This window comes from Onychomys torridus, chromosome 6, assembly GCF_903995425.1.
Source record: "Onychomys torridus chromosome 6, mOncTor1.1, whole genome shotgun sequence".
Classification (NCBI taxonomy): Eukaryota; Metazoa; Chordata; class Mammalia; order Rodentia; family Cricetidae; genus Onychomys; species Onychomys torridus.
The window spans coordinates 72,319,252-72,342,489 of record NC_050448.1 but is presented as its reverse complement, the minus strand read 5'-3'; the positions used below and the strand labels follow the sequence as shown (position 1 = coordinate 72,342,489).

General features: G+C 46.0%; 1 protein-coding gene across 3 annotated transcripts in view; it reads left to right on the top strand.

The window, feature by feature from the left end:
• The window catches only part of Chd1l (chromodomain helicase DNA binding protein 1 like), a 53,561-nt gene that overhangs the window by 12,752 nt on the left and 17,571 nt on the right, over positions 1 to 23,238 (top strand). For all 3 annotated transcript variants that reach the window (XM_036189277.1, XM_036189279.1, XM_036189278.1), the window contains exons 5-15: positions 385 to 416; positions 4,755 to 4,836; positions 5,956 to 6,118; positions 9,350 to 9,505; positions 10,055 to 10,147; positions 11,745 to 11,841; positions 14,456 to 14,529; positions 15,785 to 15,895; positions 19,064 to 19,178; positions 20,359 to 20,512; positions 21,973 to 22,141. In XM_036189277.1, coding sequence (XP_036045170.1) covers positions 385 to 416; positions 4,755 to 4,836; positions 5,956 to 6,118; positions 9,350 to 9,505; positions 10,055 to 10,147; positions 11,745 to 11,841; positions 14,456 to 14,529; positions 15,785 to 15,895; positions 19,064 to 19,178; positions 20,359 to 20,512; positions 21,973 to 22,141 — 1,246 coding nt within the window. The remainder of the gene's footprint in view (positions 1 to 384; positions 417 to 4,754; positions 4,837 to 5,955; positions 6,119 to 9,349; positions 9,506 to 10,054; positions 10,148 to 11,744; positions 11,842 to 14,455; positions 14,530 to 15,784; positions 15,896 to 19,063; positions 19,179 to 20,358; positions 20,513 to 21,972; positions 22,142 to 23,238) is intronic.

Genomic DNA, 23,238 nt, shown 5'->3' with positions numbered 1-23,238 from the left:
CCCCACACATATCCATCGTCAGTCGAGGAAATGCCCCATAGATTTGCCCAGGCACCTCTGGTGGGGGCACTTTCTCAACTAAGGTTCTCTCCTTCCAAATGCTTGGCTTGTGTGAAGTTGACTTAAAACTAGCCAGCACACTTAGCTACATACAGTCCCATTGGAAGTTCTTGTTAGACGAAGACCTTCCCCTTAGCCAGACCCACTTTGGTTTGGACTTAGAAAGGATGCTCAGAGCTTTATGTCTTCCTCAGTGAAGGAGAGGCAGGACCGGACTGCTGTAAGCGGAGGGAGTTGCCAAGACAGAAGTAGCTGGTTGGCAGTGGAATTTCCTGACACTGACCTTTTTTTTTTTTTTTTTTTAAACTTGTCTTTCTTTTTCAGATTTGCTTGAAAGATGCCTCATTTCTAAAATCGTGAGTAGGCTGTACCGCCCCAGGAACTGTTGCGTGAACCGTAGTCACGTGTTCCGCTCATACTGTGGTATTCTGCTCCTTGCCTACGTCTGTCCTGTTTTGAAGTATTGATGGCTAATGTAGATTTTTAGGACTTCTGATTGGTGTTTTGTTTCCTTTAAGTGAGGATATTATCTTCAAGTGAAGATATTATCTTTTTCATGAGAGGAATGTATGTTTTTTTTTCTCTTTTTCCTTTTTGTGTATTTTAATAGAATTATATTTGATGGAGGGTACTAGAGATTAGAACCAGGAATTTGCACATGCTAGGTAAGTGTTCCACCCTAATGAGTTAACAGTGCCCCAGCAAGTGGTCTGTCTGTCTGCCTGCCTGCCCTTCCAGGTGTGTGTGTGTGTGTGTGTGTGTGTGTGTGTGTGTGTGTGTGTGTGTGTGTATCTGTGTATTTGCCTATGTGTGTAAGTTGATTTTCTATTTCCCACTCTTCTTTCTGCCATTGTATGGTATACTCCAGACTAGCTGACCCTCGAGTGTCCATCTAATCCTTTTTGAAATATGTGTGTGTGTGTTTGTGTGTGTGTGTGTGTGTGTGTGTGTGTGTGTGTGTATTTTAAGATTTATTTATTATGTATACAGTGTTCTGCCTGCATGTATGCCTACAGGCCAGAAGAGAGCACCAGATCTCATTACAGGTGGTTGTGAGCCACCATGTGGTTGCTGGGAATTGAACTCTGGAAGAATAGCCAGTGCTCTTAACCACTGAGCCGTCTCTCAAGCCCTATGTGTCTAATTTTTGACTCTCTGTGTCCAGTTTTGCCATAGGAGTGCTGGGACCACAGATGCTCTACTGCATTGGCTTTTTACATGGGTAGCAAGGATCCAGCTCAGGCATCAGGCTTGCATACCATGTGCTGTTAGCTGCTGAGTCAGCTCCTTCACTCCTGCCATGTTCATTGGTCTGTCACTGTAAGACCCTGTGAGAATGCTCAGCAATACCAGGAAGGGTGGTTACAGAGCAAACCTACAGAGTCCAGTTAGGGACTGAGAACTGTCCAGGACACGGAAGAGGTAGCTCAGTGGTTAGAGTGCTTGCTGTCCCTTCGGCAGATCTGAAACAATACTTGCATCACCAGCTCATAACCATGTGTAACTCTAACTCCAGCTGCAGGGGAATCCCATGCTTCTGGCCTCTGAAAGCACCTGTACTCATGTGCACATACATGTAATTAAAAAAAATACATATATAGATACCTAGAAGCCTGGCAATAAATATGAAATCTTAAAGGACAGTAAACTAGGGCATACATGTTGAGTATCTTATATAAATTATCCCATTTAAAGATCATAAAAACCAGGCCAGCCAGATGTAAAAGCAGTTACCAGGCAAGCCTGAAGACCTAAGTTCAGTCCCCAGAAGCCATGTGGAAGGAAAGACCCACTCCTAAACTTTGTCCTCTGACCTCCACAGGTGCGCGTGCCATGGTGTGCATTTGCTCGCACATTACATCTCTCTCTTGCACATACATATATATACCTCCTCTATATTCTCTCTCTCTTCCTCTCTCACTGTCTTGTGTGTGCTTGCACACACACACACACACACACACACACACACACTCACTAAACACAAATTTAAGAACTCATCAAAACCCTCTACTTCACAGATAAGGAAGATGAAGCTGGGTGAGCCACAGAGGCTGATGTCCTAGCTAGCTTTCCGTTGCTGTGATAAACACATGACCAAAGCAACCTGGGGAGGAGAGGGCTTATTTCAGCTTACACATTACAGTTCATGACAAGGGGAAACCAAAGCAGGAGCCCAAAGCAGATATCATGGAGGAACTCTGCTTGCTCTTCCTGGCTTCCTCAGCTAGTTTTTCTTATACAGCAGGCCTAGGGGTGGCACTGCCCACAGTGGGCTGGGCCCTCTATCAATTAGCAATGAAGAAAATGTTTCACAGACGTGACCACAGTTCAAGCTGATGGAGGTGATACCTCAGTTGAGGTTCCCTCTTCCTGGATGTGTCAGGTTGACAACCAAGATTAAGCTATTTTTTACAGCTAACGTTAATAAATGGCAAAGCAGGCCTCCAGAGTCAGCACCCGGTGCTAGCAAGCCTCTTTTTAAGTATGTAGCTGTACTAGAGTGTTGCATTTCTCAGGAGAAATACTGTCTTTCTGTCTGAGGTCACCTGTTCTAAGCACATTGGTAGAAGGATTTAAGGACCTGGATAACCAAGGGACATTTATATCGTAGTGTGAATCCCACAACATAGATGTATTCTTTCAAAGTTAGCCAACATTAGATTTCCCATTGCTATGTTGTACATACTGAACATGGCAGGGAAATGTAATGTTTATACTAAAAAGATGCATTATGAACATTTAAGACTGTGCATGCCAACAGTATAAACAGCTCGGAATCTTTTGGATTACAGACATACAAAGTCTCCCCGGGAGGCCTCTTAAGGACATCCTTTGATGGTGACGTGACCCACTTTTAATGTGCCCGCATTCACTTTCCTGTAGCCTTGTTTTATTTAATAAGTATTTTTGGAGATTTGCGTGTATGAAAATGTGTCTCCTTCAGGGAGCCCAGCCGTGTGTGTGTGTGTGTGTGTGTGTGTGTGTGTGTGTGTGTGTGTGTGTGTGTGTGTTGGCTCCGTACTGCGGGCAGTGATGCACCTTTCTCATGACTGTTGTCCAACTGTGGGGACCTTACACGTTCTCAGTCTTACTGCACCCTGCTCCCCATCCCTGGACTCTTGTGCTTGCTGTAGGCCCAGCCCTCCCCCATCTGCAGGCCCCCGTGCCCCCATCGTTGATGGGACTGTGCTCCTCCTTCTCTTCTTCTGTACATTCAGGAGAAGACCTCCTTTTCGTAGGTCAGCCTCTGCATAAGGTCTCTCTCTAAGTTCTCAGGAATTTTCTTTCCATCCCCCTGGTTTACCGGTCTGCCTGTCTGTCTGTCTGTCTGTTAGTTTGAGATAGAATCTTCCTAGGTAGACCAAGCCTAAGGATCTGAGTTCTGTTCCAGAACTCACCTGGGAAAGAAAAGAATCAACTCCTGCAAGTTGTCCTCTGACTACACACACTGTGGCACATGCGGGGCCTGCCTCATAAATCAATGTAAAAAATTAAAATACAATGTAATATTCCATAATGCTTTCTAGCAAAACTAACAGTCTTAATATGTTCTACATTTTACTTTATGTTTGATTTTTTTTTCAATTTTCAAGGACATATTTATGTTTTGTTTGTTTGGTTTTTATTTATTTATTTTTTTGAGACAGTGTTTCACATATAGCCCTGGCTGGCTTTGCTGTGTAGCTAAGGTAACCTTCTCCCTCGGCCTCCCAAGTGCTAAGATGTCAGTTGTGTTCCCCCACACCCAGCCATCATTTGTATTACAGTGACCACATACGCCTTTTTTGTATAGACATATATTTTATTGTCTATTATTAGGTATTTAAATTATTTTCAGTTTTTGCTGTTTTAAGTAATATATCCTAGAACATATTCATGCATAAATATTTACCATATTTGGGGAGGTTACAACAGTTTCCCAAAAGTATGTGCTAAAAATGCGCTTCTGTAGCCAAAGCGTAGTAGTGCTCTGTGCCTGTGACCCAGCACTTGGAAGGCTGAGGCAGGAGGATTGCAAATTTGAGGCCTGCTTGAGCTGCATTAGTAAGACACATGCAGCGTAGAAATATACACATGTGCGTACATGTATGTGCTGTTATGACTGAAACTGATCAGTTGCGCTTGCTAGCTGCTGTACGACAAATCATACTCTGCAGTGGTCACTGAGGACCTTGTGTCAACAAGGCAGGAGACACCGGGCCTTCATCCCGTTGAGCACTTCTCATTAAATCCCCTCTTCGTCTGCTGTGGCACAGCTGGCTCCTTAATTTTCCTAATGGGTTTGAATCTCACTTCTACTTCTGTGAGCCTGACCAAATCACCCAGCCTTTCCCAGCTTCATCTCCCTGTTGGCCCCACCAAGTTTAGTCACTGCATTCTTTCTCTTGGACTAAACACTCAGAGCTGCAAGTTCAGTACCTGGCACGTGGTTATACGTGTTTTTCCTCTCTCTCTGGCTTTGGCTCCTGCCTGCCTGCCATCTCTTCCGTCTCGGGGCGGGGGAGCCCCTTGCACGTACCGCTTACACAGCTGTTGTCCATGCACACGGCTGCATCTCGGTGGGGAGGTGATTCAGACGTGTTTCTAAGGCCGGGCTTGCGGTTAGCCTGTCTAACAATAGCTGTAGCTTCACAGCGAGGTGGTTGTGAGACATGAGTGAACTGCACAGAGCTGAAAGTGGATTTTCTCCACAGCTTCTCTTGGAGTGTTCTTGCCGTGGACGAAGCCCATAGATTGAAAAACCAGAACTCCCTGCTGCACAGGACACTTTCCGAGGTAAATTCCCAGGGTAGCCTTGGCATTCACCCAACTGCCTGCTGTCTGAGATAATCTTTCAGAGAGTGCTTTTAGTTTTACCACAGAATTGTGCAGAAGGTCCAGAGATGCCCCTCATCTCCCCTCCGTTCAGGTCTCCCCTCATTTACCAGCATCCCATCAGAGCAGTGAATTTGTGGCAGGTGTCAGAACAGTGTCGACATTGTCGCTCAGAATCTGTAACTCACAGATTCTCTGTTGTGAATGAACTATTGTTGCTGTTGTAGATGCTGCTTGGTTGGGAGAAATACACACTGACGTCTCCCTACAACGGCAGTCCCATGCGTGGTAATTTCACGGCCCAGACAACACTCTGGAGCTCTGCTCACTCGTCTCTCCCCCAAAGCATGTTAGCCAGGGTGCAGTGGTGCACACATGTAATCCCAGCATTTGGGAGTGATGGAGGAGGGTTGCACAGTCAGATCTTTCTGAAAAATCGTTTAGGCCTGAATCGCGTGGATTTAATTGAAGCTTTCCTTGTTTACTGCAGGGCTAAGTGAGCATTTGTGGGGGCACCAGAAAGTACGCAATGTCTTTCGTCTTATCTTTCCTAAGATAATGTTCGTTAATTCGGCTTGTCAAACAAGACCCCACCCCAGTAAAGTGCACTGTGCTTTTGGAAATGTTTCAGCTCTCTTTGGATCATCTTGGATTTCTTTACAGAAACAACCTCACCGTAAATCTCTGTTTGCGGTAGCGGATATATTGGGCATATTGCGCCTCTCCCCAATTTCCCTGTTTAAAGAATGTAATAGCTCGCATGAAGACCCATCCCATAACACCGACCATCACCTTCGTCATCTGTGGTCTCTGTCTGTTATAAAGTATGACACGTTGTTCTCATCTTCTCTTGGCCTCTCCCACTTTTCTGGAAACATGGGAATAATTTACCAGGTTTTATTTTTTTTTAATTTCTGAGATGCCAGAGTCAAGTCCTTCATCAAGTAGAACACACAGCCTGTACCCGAGCCTCGTGCTGCCGTACCGTGGTCATTCCTGTTGTCAGGCTGCTCTTTGTTGGGCTACCCAGTCCTTCCTCCTGGTGTGGGGGACTTTTAATTTTGTTTGTTTGCGTTTCAGTTCTCAGTGGTCTTCCGTCTCCTGCTCACCGGAACTCCCATCCAGAACAACCTCCAGGAGCTCTACTCCCTCCTCAGTGTCGTGGAGCCCGATCTCTTCTGCAGGGAGCAGGTGGAAGATTTTGTTCAGCGTTACCAGGACATTGAAAAGGAGTCCAAATCAGGCAGGTTCCTCTCTTCCTGATCATCTCTGGGAAGGCTTGGCACAGATGTAGATAGAAGAGAGACAGCCAGAAGACCGGGGAGCTGGAGAGCCACAAACAGAAGGCTGGGGCTAGATGCCTCGATGACTTCTTTTAGCTGCCTGTGCTCTGTAGCCAGAAATGTCTTGGGTCCCACCCAGCCCCCTGCAGCTCAGACAAATCTCTCTCACCCGAGGTACCGCAGCGGCTTGCACCCAAGTAAACACACAGAAGCTTATATTATTTACAAACTCTATGGCCTATGGCCTTAGCCACTTGCTAGCTAGCTCTTCTATCTTAAATTAACCCATTTCTATAAATCTATACTTTGCCACGTGTCTCATGGTTTATCAGTATCTTTACATCTTGCTTCTTCTTCTGGCGGTTAGTCTCCTAGCCTGTCCTGTGTCTCCTCTGTTCTGTCTGTCTTCTCTTCTCCAGTTAGAATGTCCCACCTAACCTTATTCTGCCTCACCATTGGCCAAACGGCTTTATTTATCAGCCAATCAGAGCAACACTTATTCACAGCGTACAGAATGACATTCTCCATCAGTGCTCGACTCTCTGGAACTCATAGTTCACTTTTGGAAGCGGTAGGAGGGTGCCTGCTGCAGGCCCATACCATCATTCAGTGGTCCACAGCATCGGTGTTTCTTTATAACCGTGCACCAGAACCAAGAGCTTAAGAGAGATAGGATGTACAAGTATGTGGTGGTGGTGGTGGTGGTGGTGGGGATTCATCATCCTTTGTGTAGGGGCAGTCTTCCGCTGTACCTCTGCTCTCTGTCTCATAGAATTATCTGAATATCCCTGTGATAGTACCCTAGAATGCTTAGACAGTATTTTGAGTCTGCATGTATTGGGTAGGTATGAGTTGGAGGGTTGTTTCCCAGGAGAAGGCCCCAGCCTACAGGCTGACGATTTCTCCCATGCTACTCCCATGGTTAGAGTTGCCAGCTAACTAGCTGGTTACTTGACCTGCATGTTTTATTTCCTGTATCTGGCAACCTTATCAGGGAGTGTAATTCTGGTTTAGGATGGTTTTTGAAGTTCAGGATACCTGGTGAGGGAACAAACGATTTGAATACTGACAACATTGCCCTCAGCTCCGTGGCTCGGAGCCTGGCCTCTTGGAGCTGCACTGGACTCTGCTGATAAAGCGGGCAGTTACTTGCCCACCTTTCTGAGCGGTGCTGCTGATCAGTAGCAATAAACGCAAAAACATCCCAGGAACACGAGAGCCTCCAAAAAGCAGGATTACTAGTAAGAATAGAGTCTTCAGGGTTCGAGGTTCCTGGGTTCAGAGCTGGTGACAGGCTGAGAAGGTGCTGAGATCCCAGAGAAGGAAGGAGGACAGCCAGAGCTCTGCTTGTGGCATGGCTTGGGTTTTTATACTGTAGAGCGATGCACAGTCAGTGGAACATGTGCGTGAACGTTGACTTGCTGTTGACACCCAGCATGTGTACAGATTTATGAGGTACAGTGTAGTGTTTTGAACTGTGTATACATTGGGTAGTGATCAGCTCAGGCAGGTGGTATATATATCCCCAGTTGAACTTTTATCATTTCTTTCTTTTTTTTGGTTTTTCGAGACAGGGTTTCTCTGTGTAGCTTTGCACCTTTCCTGGAACTCGCTTTGGAGACCAGGCTGGCCTCGAACTCACAGAGATCCTCCTGGCTCTGCATCCCGAGTGCTGGGATTACAGATGTTCATCACCACCTCCCGGCTTCTTCTTCTTTTTTCTTTTATCATTTCTTGTATATTTCTTGATGAGGAATGCTTTCCAATGCTTTTTTCTATCAGAGCACATTTCATCTGTGTATGAAGTTGTCAAAGGAGGAAATCAGTACAGGTGTATAATGGCTTTCTTCTTACTGCTTTGGGCTATAGAACGCAGTATATTCTGTACCTGTAAGTGCTCAGTGTCAGTAGTTGTTAGGGAAATGTAAATCAAGGCCACAGCGAGGGCTGGACAGCGGGCTCAGGGGTTAAGAGCACTGGCTGCTCTTCCCGAGGACCCAGGCTGGGTTCCCAGCACCCACATGGCAGCTCACAGCTGTAACTTCAGCTCCAGTGGATCTGATACCCTCCTCTGACCTCGGTGGGCATTTCACATACATGGTACCTTTACATACATGCCGGCAAAACATTGATAAAATAAATAAATAAATGTAAAAATATAAAAAAAAGACAATGAGGTACCACTCACCCCAGTGGAATGGCTATTATCAAAGATGCCACCCCTCCAAAAAAATCACAAATGCCAATATATAAGAATTCGGGGAAAGGAAAACCCACTGACGGTGGGGTGAATATAAACTAGTGTAAACAATACAGTCCTAAGGTACATCAGAAAGCTAAAAATACAACTGCCATACAATTTAGCAATCCAAATTGGTTCCAAAGGAAATTAAACCAGACCCGCATGCCACACTCTTCATAGAGCTAAGCTAAGTGCCCACCCTAGATGGCTAATAAAGATCATACGGCACAAACATGCTGTGGGATACTGCTCAGGTAACACCCGTGAAGGTTCTCTCTTCCTGGGGTAGTGATGTAAGATTCTCTCGGTCAGGCTGGGCGGCATTGGCACTCACAGCTTCCCAGTCAGCCATGAGAGTGAGACTTCACAGTGCCCGTGTTCCCAGAACTGCTGGCATAGAGCTTCCAATGAAGTATATGTAATATTCAGCTTCTTGAATATATCGTTTACATTTGTTCTCTCTCTCTCTCTCTCTCTCTCTCTCTCTCTCTCTCTCTCCATATATATATATATATATATTTGCACGTGTGTGGAGGTCAGAGGACAATTTGTGGGAGTCATTTTAGGTTCTAGGATCAAGCTCTGCTCATTACACATGACAGCAAACACCTTCACCCACTGACTGCCTTACTGGCTCTCAGCACTGAATTTATTTATCTTATTGTAGTAAATGGGATTTATTTTGCCCAACCGACTAATGAAGCGTTCAGAGCATTTTTGAGGTAGACTAGGCTAAGCCATGATGTTTGGTAGATTAAGTATATTAAACATATTTTTCAACTAATAATATTTTCAACCTGGGATGAATTTACAGGGACATAAACCCTGTTGTAAGTCCAGGAGTGGCTGGAATATGAAAAAAATCCTTGTCCCAACTCAGAATTCAGACTGAATGCTTTTCAGTTGTTGAATACCTCGATTCTACATTCTAATATTTCTCCTTATGCAGCAAGTGAGCTACACAGACTGTTGCAGCCATTTCTCCTAAGGCGATTGAAAGCTCAGGTAGCCACAGAGCTTCCCAAGAAGACAGAGGTGATGATATACCATGGCATGTCAGCACTACAGAAAAAGTACTACAAGGCCATCTTAATGAAAGACCTAGGTATGGGATGTGTCTGTTGAGAAGCTGGATGAGTGTGGTTGGTAGTGCTCATGATCAGGCGCTCTCCTCTGAACAACAAGAAGCGGGTGGAGGCAGGCAGGGGCTCTCAGACAGTGGTTCCCTTTTTCCTCTGGCCGAATTCCCCTTACTGCCTTGAAGCAACCACTTCTAAGTGCTCCAGCCCTGCCCTCTGTCTTTCCAGCCCGGCAAGCTGCAAAATGCTGTTGACTCCAATTCCCTGGGAGGAATTGGGAGAAGGGAGAGACAACAGTGTGATCCCCTGATTGCCGTTTTGTACTTGTCCCTCGCCTCCCCAACAGTCACAGTGGGAAGTGTAGCTGTCATCAAGTTCGCTACATTCAGCTCCCGGTTTACTGGTCCTTCTTAAAGAGATGGCGAAGCAAATTTCATAAGGTGTCGGGTCCCGTCTGGGCAGTGACACAGGTGTGAGGGTTGAGGTGTGAATGATGGAAGGTCTGAGGCTGCAGAGACCTGGGCGGGGCGTCGCCCTGGCAACCCATCTTTCGTCCTGTTGCGTTACAATTTCAGAGGCGTTTGAGAATGAGGCGACCAAGAGGGTCACGCTCCAGAACACCCTCTCGCAGCTTCGGAAGTGTGTGGACCACCCGTATCTGTTCGACGGTGAGTGAGGTTACTGTTTCCTTAGCCGCCTGTGCCCGGACCGCGGCGACGCGTGCCCTTCCTGGGTCTTCCTGGTCTACGTCTGCGCAGCTTGTGTCGGTGCCATCTGGCCCGTCTACTCGGCGTCCTCAGTTCTTCCTAATGCCCTTGGAGATCGTGTTTTTCTTTTTCTCCTTTACTCCAAGATCCAGTCTTCGGTCCTGTGTTGTGTGTGTCCGCCTCGTTGGTCTTGTCTCCCTGACTCGTTTTTCTCACAGTATTGCGGGTTCTGGAGAGTCAAAGCCAGCCGTTCTCCAGAGCCGGTGTCGGGGTTCGTCTGAGTGTTTCCTCCCAGTTCCTGCCGCCTTGTCTTAGCGCACCAGGCCGCCCTTCCTCACCAGCCGTCTGCACGCTGCCCCGTCTCACTTGGTGGTCCGTCAGCCCCTCAGAGACCTGTGGCACAGCTGCCACTGCCTTCTGAAAGCCTCCCAGTCTCCACGGACATCTGTGTCCTGCCTGCCCCGCCACAAACGTGCCTCTCCACTGTCCTTGTCTCGCTGACTTCCATGTACACCGTGGGCCTCTACCTGTGGGTTTGCCGGTGTTGTTTAATTTTCATTTCAGCTGGGACTTATTTACATTTTTTCCTTTCCTTCCCTTTCCTTCCCTTTCCTTTCCATTCCTTTCCTTTCCTTTTCTTTTTCCTTTCCTTTCCTTTCCTTTCCTTTCCTTTTTCCTTTCCTTTCCTTTCCTTTCCTTTCCTTTCCTGTCCTTTCCTTTCCTGTCCTGTCCTGTCGTCCCATCCCATCCCTTCCTTTCCTCCCTCCCTTCCTCCCTCCCTCCTTCTTTCCTTCCTTCCTTTTTTTTGAAGTAGGTCTTACTGTGTAGTGTAGGATGTTGGGGAACCTGCCATGTAGACCTCACTGGCTTCAAACTCAAGGAGATTTGATCCACTTGCCTCTGTGTTATAAGTGCTGGTGTAAGTGCCCGGGCCAACACACCCAGCTAAGCTGGGAATTTTTTAATATGCTCCAATTGGAAGCCCAGGGACAGTTCTAGGACTTCTGGGCATGGGGTCTGTATCATAGGAAGGCCTAGTGCAGAGGTTTGTTACAGTCAGGGGTTCCTAATGCTGAAACTATTTAAACAATTCACAGAATCTTAACTCGATGCCCATTAGGGTTTTTGACTGTTTTAATGGTTGGGAGCATGTAGGTTTCCAAGGAAGCTCTGCAGGTAATTCTGACTGCTACCTCATATCTACCTTAGAATGTATATGTCATCTCTGGATGTGTTTGTTGACTCACTTCCCTAGAGAGCCTGGACTCCAGTATGGGTTTTCTTGACTGTTTACATCGAGGTGGGTTGTCCCCTTAGGTCAGCTTTTTTTGTTTTATTTTTCTTTTGGGGTATGCCTGCCTTGTGACTGGTGTCAAGAAGTATCAAGGTCATCATACAAACACATAATCATAAACTTCCTCAAGCACAGAAGAGCCTTGGCACACCTAATGTAAGATACAAGTACGGGGCTGTTTTGCTGGTGTGGTGGCCAGCTATCAGCATCAGGGAATGTGCTCCTTAGTGGAACATTAGTGGAAATGGGTTCTTTCTTCCCTAGGTGTGGAACCAGAGCCCTTTGAAGTCGGAGAGCACCTGATTGAGGCCAGTGGGAAACTTCACCTGCTGGACAGGCTGCTGGCATTTCTGTACTCCAGGTAGGCAATGGGTTTGCGTTTACTGTTATGAGCTCGTAACCTCAGTGGTGAAGAGCTGACAGATTTCTCGAGAAAGAGCCAAGTTTTTTTTCTTCAGGGCCTTGATTAGGGTTCCACCTTCTATGCAACGATGCTCCTAGCCCCTGCCATCCCATCCCCCCTTACCCCTCCTCAGTCATCCTTTTGTTAGGATTCCTGCAGCCATTAGGATCCCAGTTCAGCACTAGCAGTGTCCTCTGATACACTGTCTGACTCATCAACTCAAGGCAGCCTTATCACTCCAACCTTGTTCTGTTCCCCCAGGACAGAGACAGCCTGACCTTTCCTTCCAGGATTGCCTGTTGGAAGCTTGCGTTGAATCAGCATCTATCACAGGGGCTCAGGGGACATCTTCTCAAAGACATGAATTGAGTGATTGTGTGTTATCGTATTTGGCTTCTTGGTGTTAGTATTCAGGCTCTTCTTCATGAAGAAAGGGAATCTAGACAAACCCCATATTCTTGAGGATTTCAGTTTGTCCCTTTGAAGGAACAGCCCCAGGTATGGCCTGAGATTTAGCAAAATTGCCCATTAGGAATATGCAGAATTAGTAATTGCATGTTAAGTAATTGTATGCCATGCAGTATTTCATTGGTTAGAGCCAATAAAGGGCATCTGTTTGTCAGACCTGAGGAATTCGTGAATTCTTCATGCCAGATTTTTCCGTTTCACAGACCCAGAAAGGTTGTATGTCCAAGGTCACCTGGCCAGCATATGGAGGTGGTGGGATTAGGACCCCTCCCCGACCACAGGCACATTTGGGGCTAAGTCTTCCGGGAGGTCTCCTTAACGGTTGTGGTTGCGCTGAAGCTTATTGCGCACAGAGACCGGCTTAATTCTCCTGATGGGGATTTTGTTTTGGTGGCATGGTGCTTCTTCGTTCATGAAGCTTTAAAACAGCGCTCAGTTAAGAGGAGCTCTAGGCTTGACTCTGCTCATTCATTGCTATTTTTGTTTATTCATTTTTTTGTTTGTTTTTTGTTTATGGAGACAGGGTTTCTCTGTGTAGCTTTGCGCCTTTCCTGGAACTTGCTCTGTAGCCCAGGCTGGCCTTGAACTCACAGAGATCTGTCTGCCTCTGCCTCTGCCTCCCGAGTGCTGGGATTAAAGGCGTGTGCCACCACTGCCCCGCTTGTTTATTCATTTTTGTTGTTTTGAGACATTATCTCCCTGTGTAGCTCTGGGTGGCCTGGAATTATCAAGTACACATCAGTGTAGACCCTGTTGGCATTGAATTTGAGATGGTCCTACCGCCTATGTCTCCCAAATGCTGGGATTTCATACATGAGCCACCAGGGTGTCACTTTGACTTTGTTTTTTTAAGCGTGTGTGTGTGTGTGTGTGTGTGTGTGTGTGTGTGTGTGTGTGAGAGAGAGAGAGACAGACAGACAGAAAGAGAGAGAGAGAGACACACACACACACACACACACACACACACACACACACACTCTCCTACACCTTTACACTTACAGAGGCCAGAGGATAACTTCAGGTGTCATCAGAAACACTGTCTATATCCTTTGAGACAAGGTCTCTCACTTGTCTGGAGCTCACCCATTAGGCTGGACTAGCTGTCCAGCAAGCCTAGGATGCTCCTGTCTCTGCCTCCCCAGAGCATCTGAGATGCTGTGCATGCCACTACACCCAACATTTTTTAAGATGGGTTCTAGGTTCTAGAGATTGAGCTCAGGTCCTCATACTTGTGAGACATGCAAGAACTTTACACACACACACACACACACACACACACACACACACACAGGCCCTTGACTTCATTCTTTTTTTTTTTTTTTTTTTTTTTTTTTTTTGAGATCTATTTTATGTGTTAGAGGTTTTGCCGGCATGTATGCCAATGTCAAGACACTGTGTATGTGCAGTACCCACAGGGGCCAGAAGAGGGCATCAGAGCCCCTAGAATTGGAGTCACTGCTGGTTGTCAGCTGCCATTGAGGTTCTGGGAATCAAACCCAGGTGGTCTAGAATAGGGCAGTCAATGCTCTGAACTGCCAAGCCATCTCTCCAGCCCGTGCTTCATTCTTAACCCACCAGTCTGTGTTCTTCTTCTTCTTTTATTATGGATCTTGGGAGATGAGATGCCATGTGCCCCTTTCTAAAGTAATGCTTCTCTGAATTTTCAACCAAAATAGCTATATATAATAGTGACTTTCTGACCGTGGCTTTCAAGGGGTGTGTGTGTGTGTGTATGAATTTTACATTTCACTCCTTACCTATGTATGTTTATCTTGCTTTTGACATGAAAGCTTGTTTTTCTTTCAGTTGAGTGGGTTGACATTGCAGTGAGTCCTCTGGCCTTTCTGGAGCTTCCCATAGCTGGGGGTGCAGTGACAGATGCCCCTGGGGATTTCTCCACTGTAGTTTAGGAACTGTCACTTTGAAGGGAACAATGCCAGGTTTACTTACATTCTTCACACAAAGTACTTGAGAGTTTTTGGGGAAGTCTTTAAGTTATATTTATACTTCAGTATTTCATCTGTCATAAACTTGGAGTTTGCTTGAGGGAAACACACCTTAAATATTACTGGAATTGTCACTTTCTCCTTTTATTTCTTACCAGGGGCCACCGGGTTTTACTTTTCTCCCAAATGACCCAGATGTTGGATATTCTGCAAGACTATATGGATTACAGAGGTGACTCCCCTTGTGCCCACATCTCCTGAATCATTTGTAACTACACCAGTCACTCATATACCATGTCATAGGCAGACAGGAGGTGTGGGGATTACAGAGGAAAATGATTCCACAGCATCATTCAGAGTCAAAAGAAGATGAGACATGTAGAGTGGTACATGGAGTAATCACCAGAAGCATGGAGAGATGTCTGGGCAGAAATAAGCAGGCACATTCCGACCGGTTATATGGTTTCTGATTACAGGCACTGGGGCAAATGCTGTAGAAATGTTACTTGTGGGGCTGGAGAGATGGCTCAGAGGTTAAGAGCACTGACTGCCCTTCCAGAGGTCCTGAGTTCAATTCCCAGTGACCACATGGTGGCTCACAACCATCTGTAATGAGATCTGGTGCCCTCTTCTGGCATGCAAGGTTACATTGAGGCAGAACATTGTATACATAATAAATAAATCTTTAAAAAGAAATGTTACTTGTATAATAGACAAGTTTCAATGACAAGAACTTTCAAGTCATAAAACACTGGTCTCAGCAGCTGAGCACTGACTCACTAGACAGATGTAAATACAGATATCCCACAAATTAAACTGGGGAGAGGCGGGGCCCTCAGTTCTCATTAACAATAAAGAGTGGGGTCATTCATCACCTGAGTACTCTGCTTAATATGTAGTAAAATGAATGTGAGGTAACTGGAAAAAAACTGTACCTTTGGTTGATCTGAAGCCCTGGGGAAGAGTGTCAGCTCCAGACCTCGTAGTTTAAGTTAGTCCAGACTGGGCCTTGGAGCTATCCTTGATGCTTCTCAAATACTGTGGGATACCTAGGCCGGGGCACCCTTGCAGGGACCCCAGAGTCCAAGCAGAGCTCAAGGTCAGAGCTCTCTCTGGGTCTGGAGCATGATGGGAAACCCTCTAGCTTCAGAGGGCCCCCAGACAGGTTCCCACACCACTTCCTATACTTCTGTTTGCATATCATCAGATGCAGTCTGCCATAGAGCAAGCTTGCAGGATTGCTTGGGAATGGTCAGAACCACATACCAGCTCTACTTCAACCGCGCTTGAGAGTGTGAATGTGTTACGATGTATTCTTTATAAAGTGATAGCATTGCCCCCCCTAAAATTTAGACTCCACTCCCCCCACCATGGGAATTATTAGAAGTAGGGGTAAAACCGATGTCTGCTTTTGGATCGACTAATATTTTGTTTCCCAGAATCCTTGAAAAAGAATTAAGGTTGCCCATTTTCTCCTCTTTGTCAAGGCTACAGCTACGAGCGTGTGGACGGCTCCGTGAGGGGAGAAGAGAGACACCTGGCCATTAAGAACTTTGGGAAGCAGCCCATCTTTGTTTTTCTCCTGAGCACCCGGGCAGGTAGGCCACGCAGGTCCTGATGAAAACAGGCAGATCTGGGAGAGGACGTTGGCATCCCCACCATGAGTGCGTTTCCCCTAACTCTCTGCGAGGCCAGGTGGTTACCAAGGAGCGAAAAAGGAGGGGACCGTTGCCAGGGCTGGTAGGGGCTGGACGTCTAAATGCATGGTGACCTTTTAAGCTACCCACCCAAGCTGTGATCTCATCAAGGAACTTTAGCCGAAGTCTTGAGTTCTCAGAAATTCTTCTAACCTGCTTGGACTCCTGGCCTCGGAGATTTCTGTGGGAAGTTTTATTTAAATTAAGGGGGTGCAGATCTTCTTCCCAACTGTGATTTGGGGAATAAGATAACCGCTTGCCGGTTGTCTTCCTCCAGAAATACTTCTCTAACACAGCAAAAGCTTAATGAACATTTAATTGCTTTACAATGTGATTATAGTAAAATTGCTAGCTACTTAGAGTTATGACAATACCTCTATATAACTTTAGTCACAAACATCACGTTTGTGGTGTGTTATCAGTAAGAGGGTGATTATTTCTATGTGTTATTAAACAATTTGACATTAGCTTTTGGAAATGATTTTTTTTTAAGATTCTAGATCATCTTTATATCACTTTAATTCATAGGTTTCATTTTGTTGTTTCTTTAAGAAAGCTTTTTTTTTATGTGCATATGCCTGTTTGTTTCTATGTGTATCATATACATGCAGGTACTCTTGGAGGCAAAAGAGGGTGTCACATCCCCTGAAACTGGATAGTACAGATAGTTAGTTGTGAGCCACCAGATATGGGTTTTGGGAACCAAACCCACAGTCTCTACAAGAGCAGTGCATGTTCTTCCCCACCTCTCCAGCCCCTTATTATCTTATTTCGTATCCATTGGAATCCTCCTGGAATAGACCTGGTGAATACAGAGATAGGTGTTCTTCTATTAAAGAGAGATCAGCATCTCAGTGAAAAAGGTTCAGTCTCAGTCAGAAGCATTCATTGAGTGACTAGTGTGATAAGAGCATATTAAAAGAAGCACTAGATAGAATCCTTGGTAAGGAGATTATTTTTCCAGCACTTGCCTTATCTAATAAAGCTAATAATGCATGATGTAATCAGTCTTTCAGCCTCCCTTCCTCAGCCCTTACATCATCGTCTGTCTCCAGGAGTCTTAGAAGAAACGTAAAGGGTCAGGTCAAATGTAGCCTCAGAAGTTCTTTGTATTTTAAAGATTTCATATTTCCCTACTCTCCAGCCTTTGTTTGCAATGTCTAAAATTAGGAAGGACGGGCATCCACATTTGAGTGGTTTCCCAGAGGACCCCGAGCAGGTCCTGGAGGAGCAGAAGCAGTGGGCATCGGCCTTTTCAGAGGCAGACCGTCCTGCTTGCTGTGGGGTTCGGCTGCAGGGCTGCAGCACCTTGGTCTGCTTAGCAGTTCACCGTGTATCAAGTGCTTCTGTGAAGGAATCATGTTGCCACCAGAGGGCAATGACAGCTCATGAATATGTCCCAAACAATTATGAGCAGAGCTTATTCAAAAGAAACCACTCTTGCTGGAGTGTGGCCCACGCACCATATGCTTTCGTAGCATGTACAGGGTTCCATGCTCCTTCCCTGGCTCTGCAAAGAAAGGGGGAATCACCCTTTGGGAAAAGCTGCATCTTGATAGCCGTGACCAAGGAAAGATGGCGTACATTTCAGCATAGTGTGAATGAATCCTAACCACCAGACCACGAGGGGTGATGCTGTACATGTTTAAATGAAACAGGTACCCGGGAGGTGTTAGTGAACACCACAGGCTCTGGAGCTGGTGTGATGGAACAGCCTGTGGTACTGGCTGCCTAGGAAGCGCATTAAAAGGACCGATGTAGCACAGAAGTTGGAGGTCATCCTGGGCAACACAACAGGACCTCATCTCAAAGAAAGAAAAGGAAACTACAATAGCACCCAGGAAAGCCCAGGAAATGTAGCCAACAGGTTCACAAGCCAGATGTCAGCCTGATCCTAGCCTCTTCATCTTCTAGCTGTACAACTTCAAATAAGCATGGGCTTCTCTGTGTTTCCTCTCAGTGTCAACAAAAAGGGTGATAATGAATAGCCAGAGCCCGTAAGGTTGTTGTGTAAGGTGTAAGAGTTGACCTGTATAAAATGCCCCGAAACTTGCTTGGCAACTGGCAGATCAATCATACATGTACTAGCCCTGTGAGGTAACCTAGCACCACTCAGTAATCAGTCATTACTGGCTCTTTATTCCAGATTTAATTTTATGCGAAAGCATAACATATTCCTGCCTGGCGTGTCTTGAGACCCAGCTTGGCGTCAGCAGCCCTTCTTAGAAGCAGCCTTTAACTCAGGCTCTTGAACAACCCTGTCAGGCCCCCTTGTTTCAGCAGGGACCTCTAAAGACCCTGGCAAGAGCTAGTCCATTTTGTATTAGTTTTCCCATTAATCAAGGAGAAGGCTGTAATTTGCCTTCATGGATCTTTTAATCTCCAAAACCACGGTCGCACCTCACCCCTTTTCCTGTAGCACCAAAGGAAACCCAGAAAGTTGCTGCAGGAGCTGTTCTTGGCTTTGGTTTCGTCACAGAGCGTCTGGTCGGGGTGGACACAGTTACAGAACGCCAGGCTAGTGGTTTCTGCAGAGCAGGGGAGGCAGTCTCCCGTTCTGTCCAGGAGCAACATCACAACCTCTCCTTCATCAGCACGTCTTGCTACCTGGCCTGACCTGCATGTATGAGGAAGGACTCTTTCCTCACAAATGCCGGACACAGATTGTCCCCTGCTCACAGCTCTTTGCTGAAGGAGCATGTGCCCTTCCTTATCTTTGTAGACTGCCCCAGGCAAATGCAGTCAAGTGTTTTAGATCCAGGAGAGTTGAAATGTCATCACACTCCTGACTTGAGCGGCTTCCCCATTCTGTTGTGTGTGATGGTTAGATTCCCCCAAGTCGGGTAGTAGGAGGTTAAGGGGGCAGGTGTGACCGTGCTGGGCTCTGGGGTTGTGGATGAGCGTCTGTTGGACTGACTTCAGTTGACTAGTGTAGCCCTGTCTGGACGTCTTTATTCTCCAAATCCTTGTGTGGACCTCAGATCGACATCTCTCTCTCTCTCTCTCTCTCTCTCTCTCTCTCTCTCTCTCTCTCTCTCTCTCTCTCTCCCTCTCTCTCCTTATTTCCAGGTGGAGTGGGCATGAACTTGACGGCAGCAGATACCGTTATTTTTGTGGACAGTGACTTTAATCCTCAGAATGACTTGCAGGCGGCCGCCAGAGCTCACCGAATTGGCCAGAACAAGTGAGTGAGTTCAGCGTAGGTGATTTTACACTTCCTCAACACTCCTGGGTGAGGAAGGAAGGAGGAGCATAGGCCTGGTGACAGCACCAAACAGGAATTTTGGGCTCCAGTATGAGCCCAGCTTTGCTGCTGGCTCCTGCAGTGGCATTGGCTGGTGGCACTATTGTCCAGACTCATTTTCTTGAACCCAAAGCCAAATTATAAAAGGATTAGAAGGAATCTTTACAAGCCATTTAATTCAGTGAGCTAAGACAACAAACAAAACATGGCCAAGGCCAACATGAAACGAACTCAATGGTGTTTTTGTAGATTTCTCTCCGATTGCTTTGTTTGGGTATTTTTATCTTACTGGTCTTTGGCTTGTATATTATGTTCCCTATGTTGTTTGTGTGGTATGTGTGTGTGTGTGTGTGTGTGTGTGTGTGTGTGTGTGTGTGTGTGTGTGTGTGTGTGTGTGTGTGATGTGTGTGTGTGTGTGTATGTGTGTGTGTATATGTGTGTATGTGTGTGTATGTGGTGTGTGTGTGTTTGTGTCTGTGTGTATGTGTGTGTATGTGTAGTGTGTGTGTCTGTGTGTGTGTGTGTGTGTGTGTGTGTGTGTGTGTTTGTGTCTGTGTGTATGTGTGTGTATGTGTAGTGTGTATGTGTGTCTGTGCGTGTGTATGTGTTTGTGTCTGTGTGTGTGTTTGTGTCTGTGTATGTGTGTGTATGTGTAGTGTGTGTGTGTGTGTGTGTGTGTGTGTGTGTGTGTTTCTTGTGTTTGTTTCCCCCCCCCCCTCCCCCGTTTGTTTTATTAAGAGAGAAAGGAGGTCTGGAGTTGGAGGGGTGGGGAGGATGTAAGAGAAGATTGGAGGACAAACAGTCTCAGAATACATTGTATGAGTCACCCCTGCCCCTAACAAATGGCCACTTAATGTTATGGAAATTTGCCAAAAGTGATGTGCCCTCCTTGGGCCTGAGGATGACATGTGCCTATGTGGTTTTCCTTGGCCACAGATGGCACATCACAGCTCAGGTCACCTCTCTACGCCTTGGTCCACAATTTAGAAAGTTCAGAGGTAACTGAAGGCCAGATCGCTCGTGCTAATACCCGGGGCTTCCTGTTAGGTGTACTTACCTCGTGTGGCTTTCCTGGCGTCACACACTCATCACCCACTGCTGTCATTTGACTTATGCATAGGTCTGTTAAAGTCATTCGTTTGATCGGCCGAGACACTGTGGAAGAAATCGTGTACAGGAAGGCCGCCTCCAAACTGCAGCTGACCAACATGGTCATGGAAGGGGGCCATTTCACCCTAGGGGCCCAGAGACCGTCCGCTGAGGCCGACTTCCAGGTGAGAATCTGTCCTTACCCATAGGCTGGCCATGATCTGTCCTTGCCTTGGTGCCTGCTCTGTGCAGGGAACTGCAGGAGTCACAAATAGACTCCATAGATACAGAGTAAAAGAGACAAGTGCTGAGCTGTCTGTCTTGGATTTAAATCTGAGCCTCATCGCTCCATAACCTCAGGCATCTTTCTTTGCTTAAAAGGAGCGTTCCATTAGTTATGTCTGAGGATGCCCAAACATTAGAGAATTAAAACAAAGGTAATTATAGCAGTGGACTCTGTACCTCCATCTTACTTTCCTTTCTTCTCGCTCTGACAAAACAGCAGACAAAATCAACTTGAGAAAGGGTTTATGTTAGCTCACAGTTCAAACCCAGCATGGCCGGGAAGTCAAATCCACAGGAGCTTGAAGCAGCTGGCGACATCTGAGCCACAATAAAAAGGCAGGGAGCTATGGATGTTTGGACACAGCCACTCCCTCCTTTTTAGACAGTCCAGGATCCACACTCAGGAAGTGGTGGCCCCACCCCCAGTCAGCTCTTCCCACCTCAATTAACCTAATCAGCATGAGCTCTTCCTGTGTGGCTGGAGGCCTGTGTCCTGGTGCTCTGCTCGCAAATACTTGGCTTTCTTTGGGTTTTGGTACCAAATGCAAAGCCAGTTGCTTTGATTATTTATAGCAATGTTAAATAAATATAAATGTGCCCAGATGTGGGTGCTTCAATGAGCTATATATGGAGTTTGCACACTATTATAGCATACCTTAAAGCTTCCCGAGTTAAGAAGATGATCTGGAGAGATCCAGGTCCAGTCCAAAAGGGCAATATGCAGGTGAACTGAGCTGTTGTTTGAGCATATGCAGATTTGGGAGCTGCAGGTGAGCACTAGGAAATGCTGACTGAACCTTCTGTGCTTCCAGTCAGCACAGGGAGTGACGGGAGGCTCAGGGAGGCCACAGAAGTCTCTGATGAGTTCCGGTCCTTGCCACAGTAGTGTCCATGGAACACTGTGGTAGGAAAGCAGGTTGCCAGAGGAGTCAGCCAGTGATGAGGTCCAGAGGTTTAGCAGTGAGAGTTGGGAAAACAGAACTGAGTCTGACTTCTTTGGCGGTTCCTGGAAAAGCCTGAGTGTGGATGAGTTGGTGAGAAGTGCTATATATAGGAAACGCTTAAAATTACTGTTACTCTTACCCCTCCCAAAAAGGACACTTATCCATATTGTATTGTTACTGAAATCGTCAGAGTCAATAACTCCAATAATCCTTTATCACCATCTGCTTACCCATCATCCAGCTGTTAAAAGCCTGCTTCGTGTCATTTGTGATGGACAGCAAATGCTGGCTATCCCTCAGAGAGGAAAAACATCTTAGCCATTAGCAAGTCACCCACATCCCCATGTTTTTGTTGTTGTTGTTGTTGTTGTTGTTGTTTACCAGAACTAACTGGATTTTTGCTTTTTCCATTCAAGTTAAGTGAGGTACTTAAATTCGGCTTGGATAAACTGCTGTCCTCTGAGGGGAGCACCGTGGATGAAGTAGACCTGGAATCCATCCTGGGAGAAACCAGAGATGGCCAGTGGGTCTCTGATGTTTTACCTGCAGCAGCAGCAGGAGGAAGCAGAGAGCAGGAGGAAGGAAGTGAGTTGTGAACCAGATCTCACAGTCTGGGGTCCATTTTGAGTTGACTTCTTTTGGTCAGGGAGAGAGATGTGGATCTCATTTTATTCTGTTCCATGTGGAAATCTGGTTTTCTCAGCGCTCTTTGTTAAAGAGTCTGGGTTTTTGTTTGTTTTGTTTTTCTCTCCAAAGTGTGTTTTTGACCTTTGTCAGAATGAGGTACCTGTAACTGTATGGGCTTCTTTCTGGAACATCTTTTGTATTCTATGGGTCCACGCATGTGCCATGCTGTTTTTGTAACTGTGGCTCTACATTGTAATTTGATTTGAGTATTTTGACACCTTTAACATATTTCTGCTGAGAACTACATTAGCTGTTTGGGGTTTGTATGCTTCCATATAAGTGAGAAATGTCATTGGAATTTTGATGGGGATTGCAGTGAGCATGTCGATCGCTAATGTAACCGTTTTTACAATATTAATTCCACCAATCCATGAGCATAAGAGGTCTCCATCTTGTAGAGTTTCTTGAATTTCATTTTTTAATATCTATACATTTTCACTGTAGAAGTTTTTCAACTCCTTTGTGGATTTGTCTTCCTGGTTTCCAGGTAGTTGTTTAATTTATTTTTCTAGCTGTTGAGTTCTGGTTTCCTCATACTGTGATCTGATAAGATAGAAGACATTTTTATTCTTTTACATTTGGGAAGATTTGATTTGTGAGCTGAGTGGTGCATGTCTTTAATCCCAGCACTTGGGAGGTAGAGACAGATGGATTTCCGTGAGTTGGAGGTCAGCCTGGGCTACATAGCAAGACCTTGTCTCAAAAAACAAACAAACAAACAAGCAGGCAGATTTGATTTGTGGCCTGGGATGTATATATTTTAACGGTTGCCCTGTGGGCTGCTGAGACAGATGTGTATCCTGTTCCCGTAGGGTGGAGTATTCCATTTGTTCTGTGGAATAGTTCAACTCTGAGGTGTCTGTTGGTTTTTAGTTACCGAAGTCTCCACTTATGAGGTCCTATCTGACCTTTTATGTCTGCTTGTGTCTGTCTTACTAAATTGGGAGCCCCAGTGTTGGCACCTATATTTAATTTGTTTTATCTTTTTGGTGAGC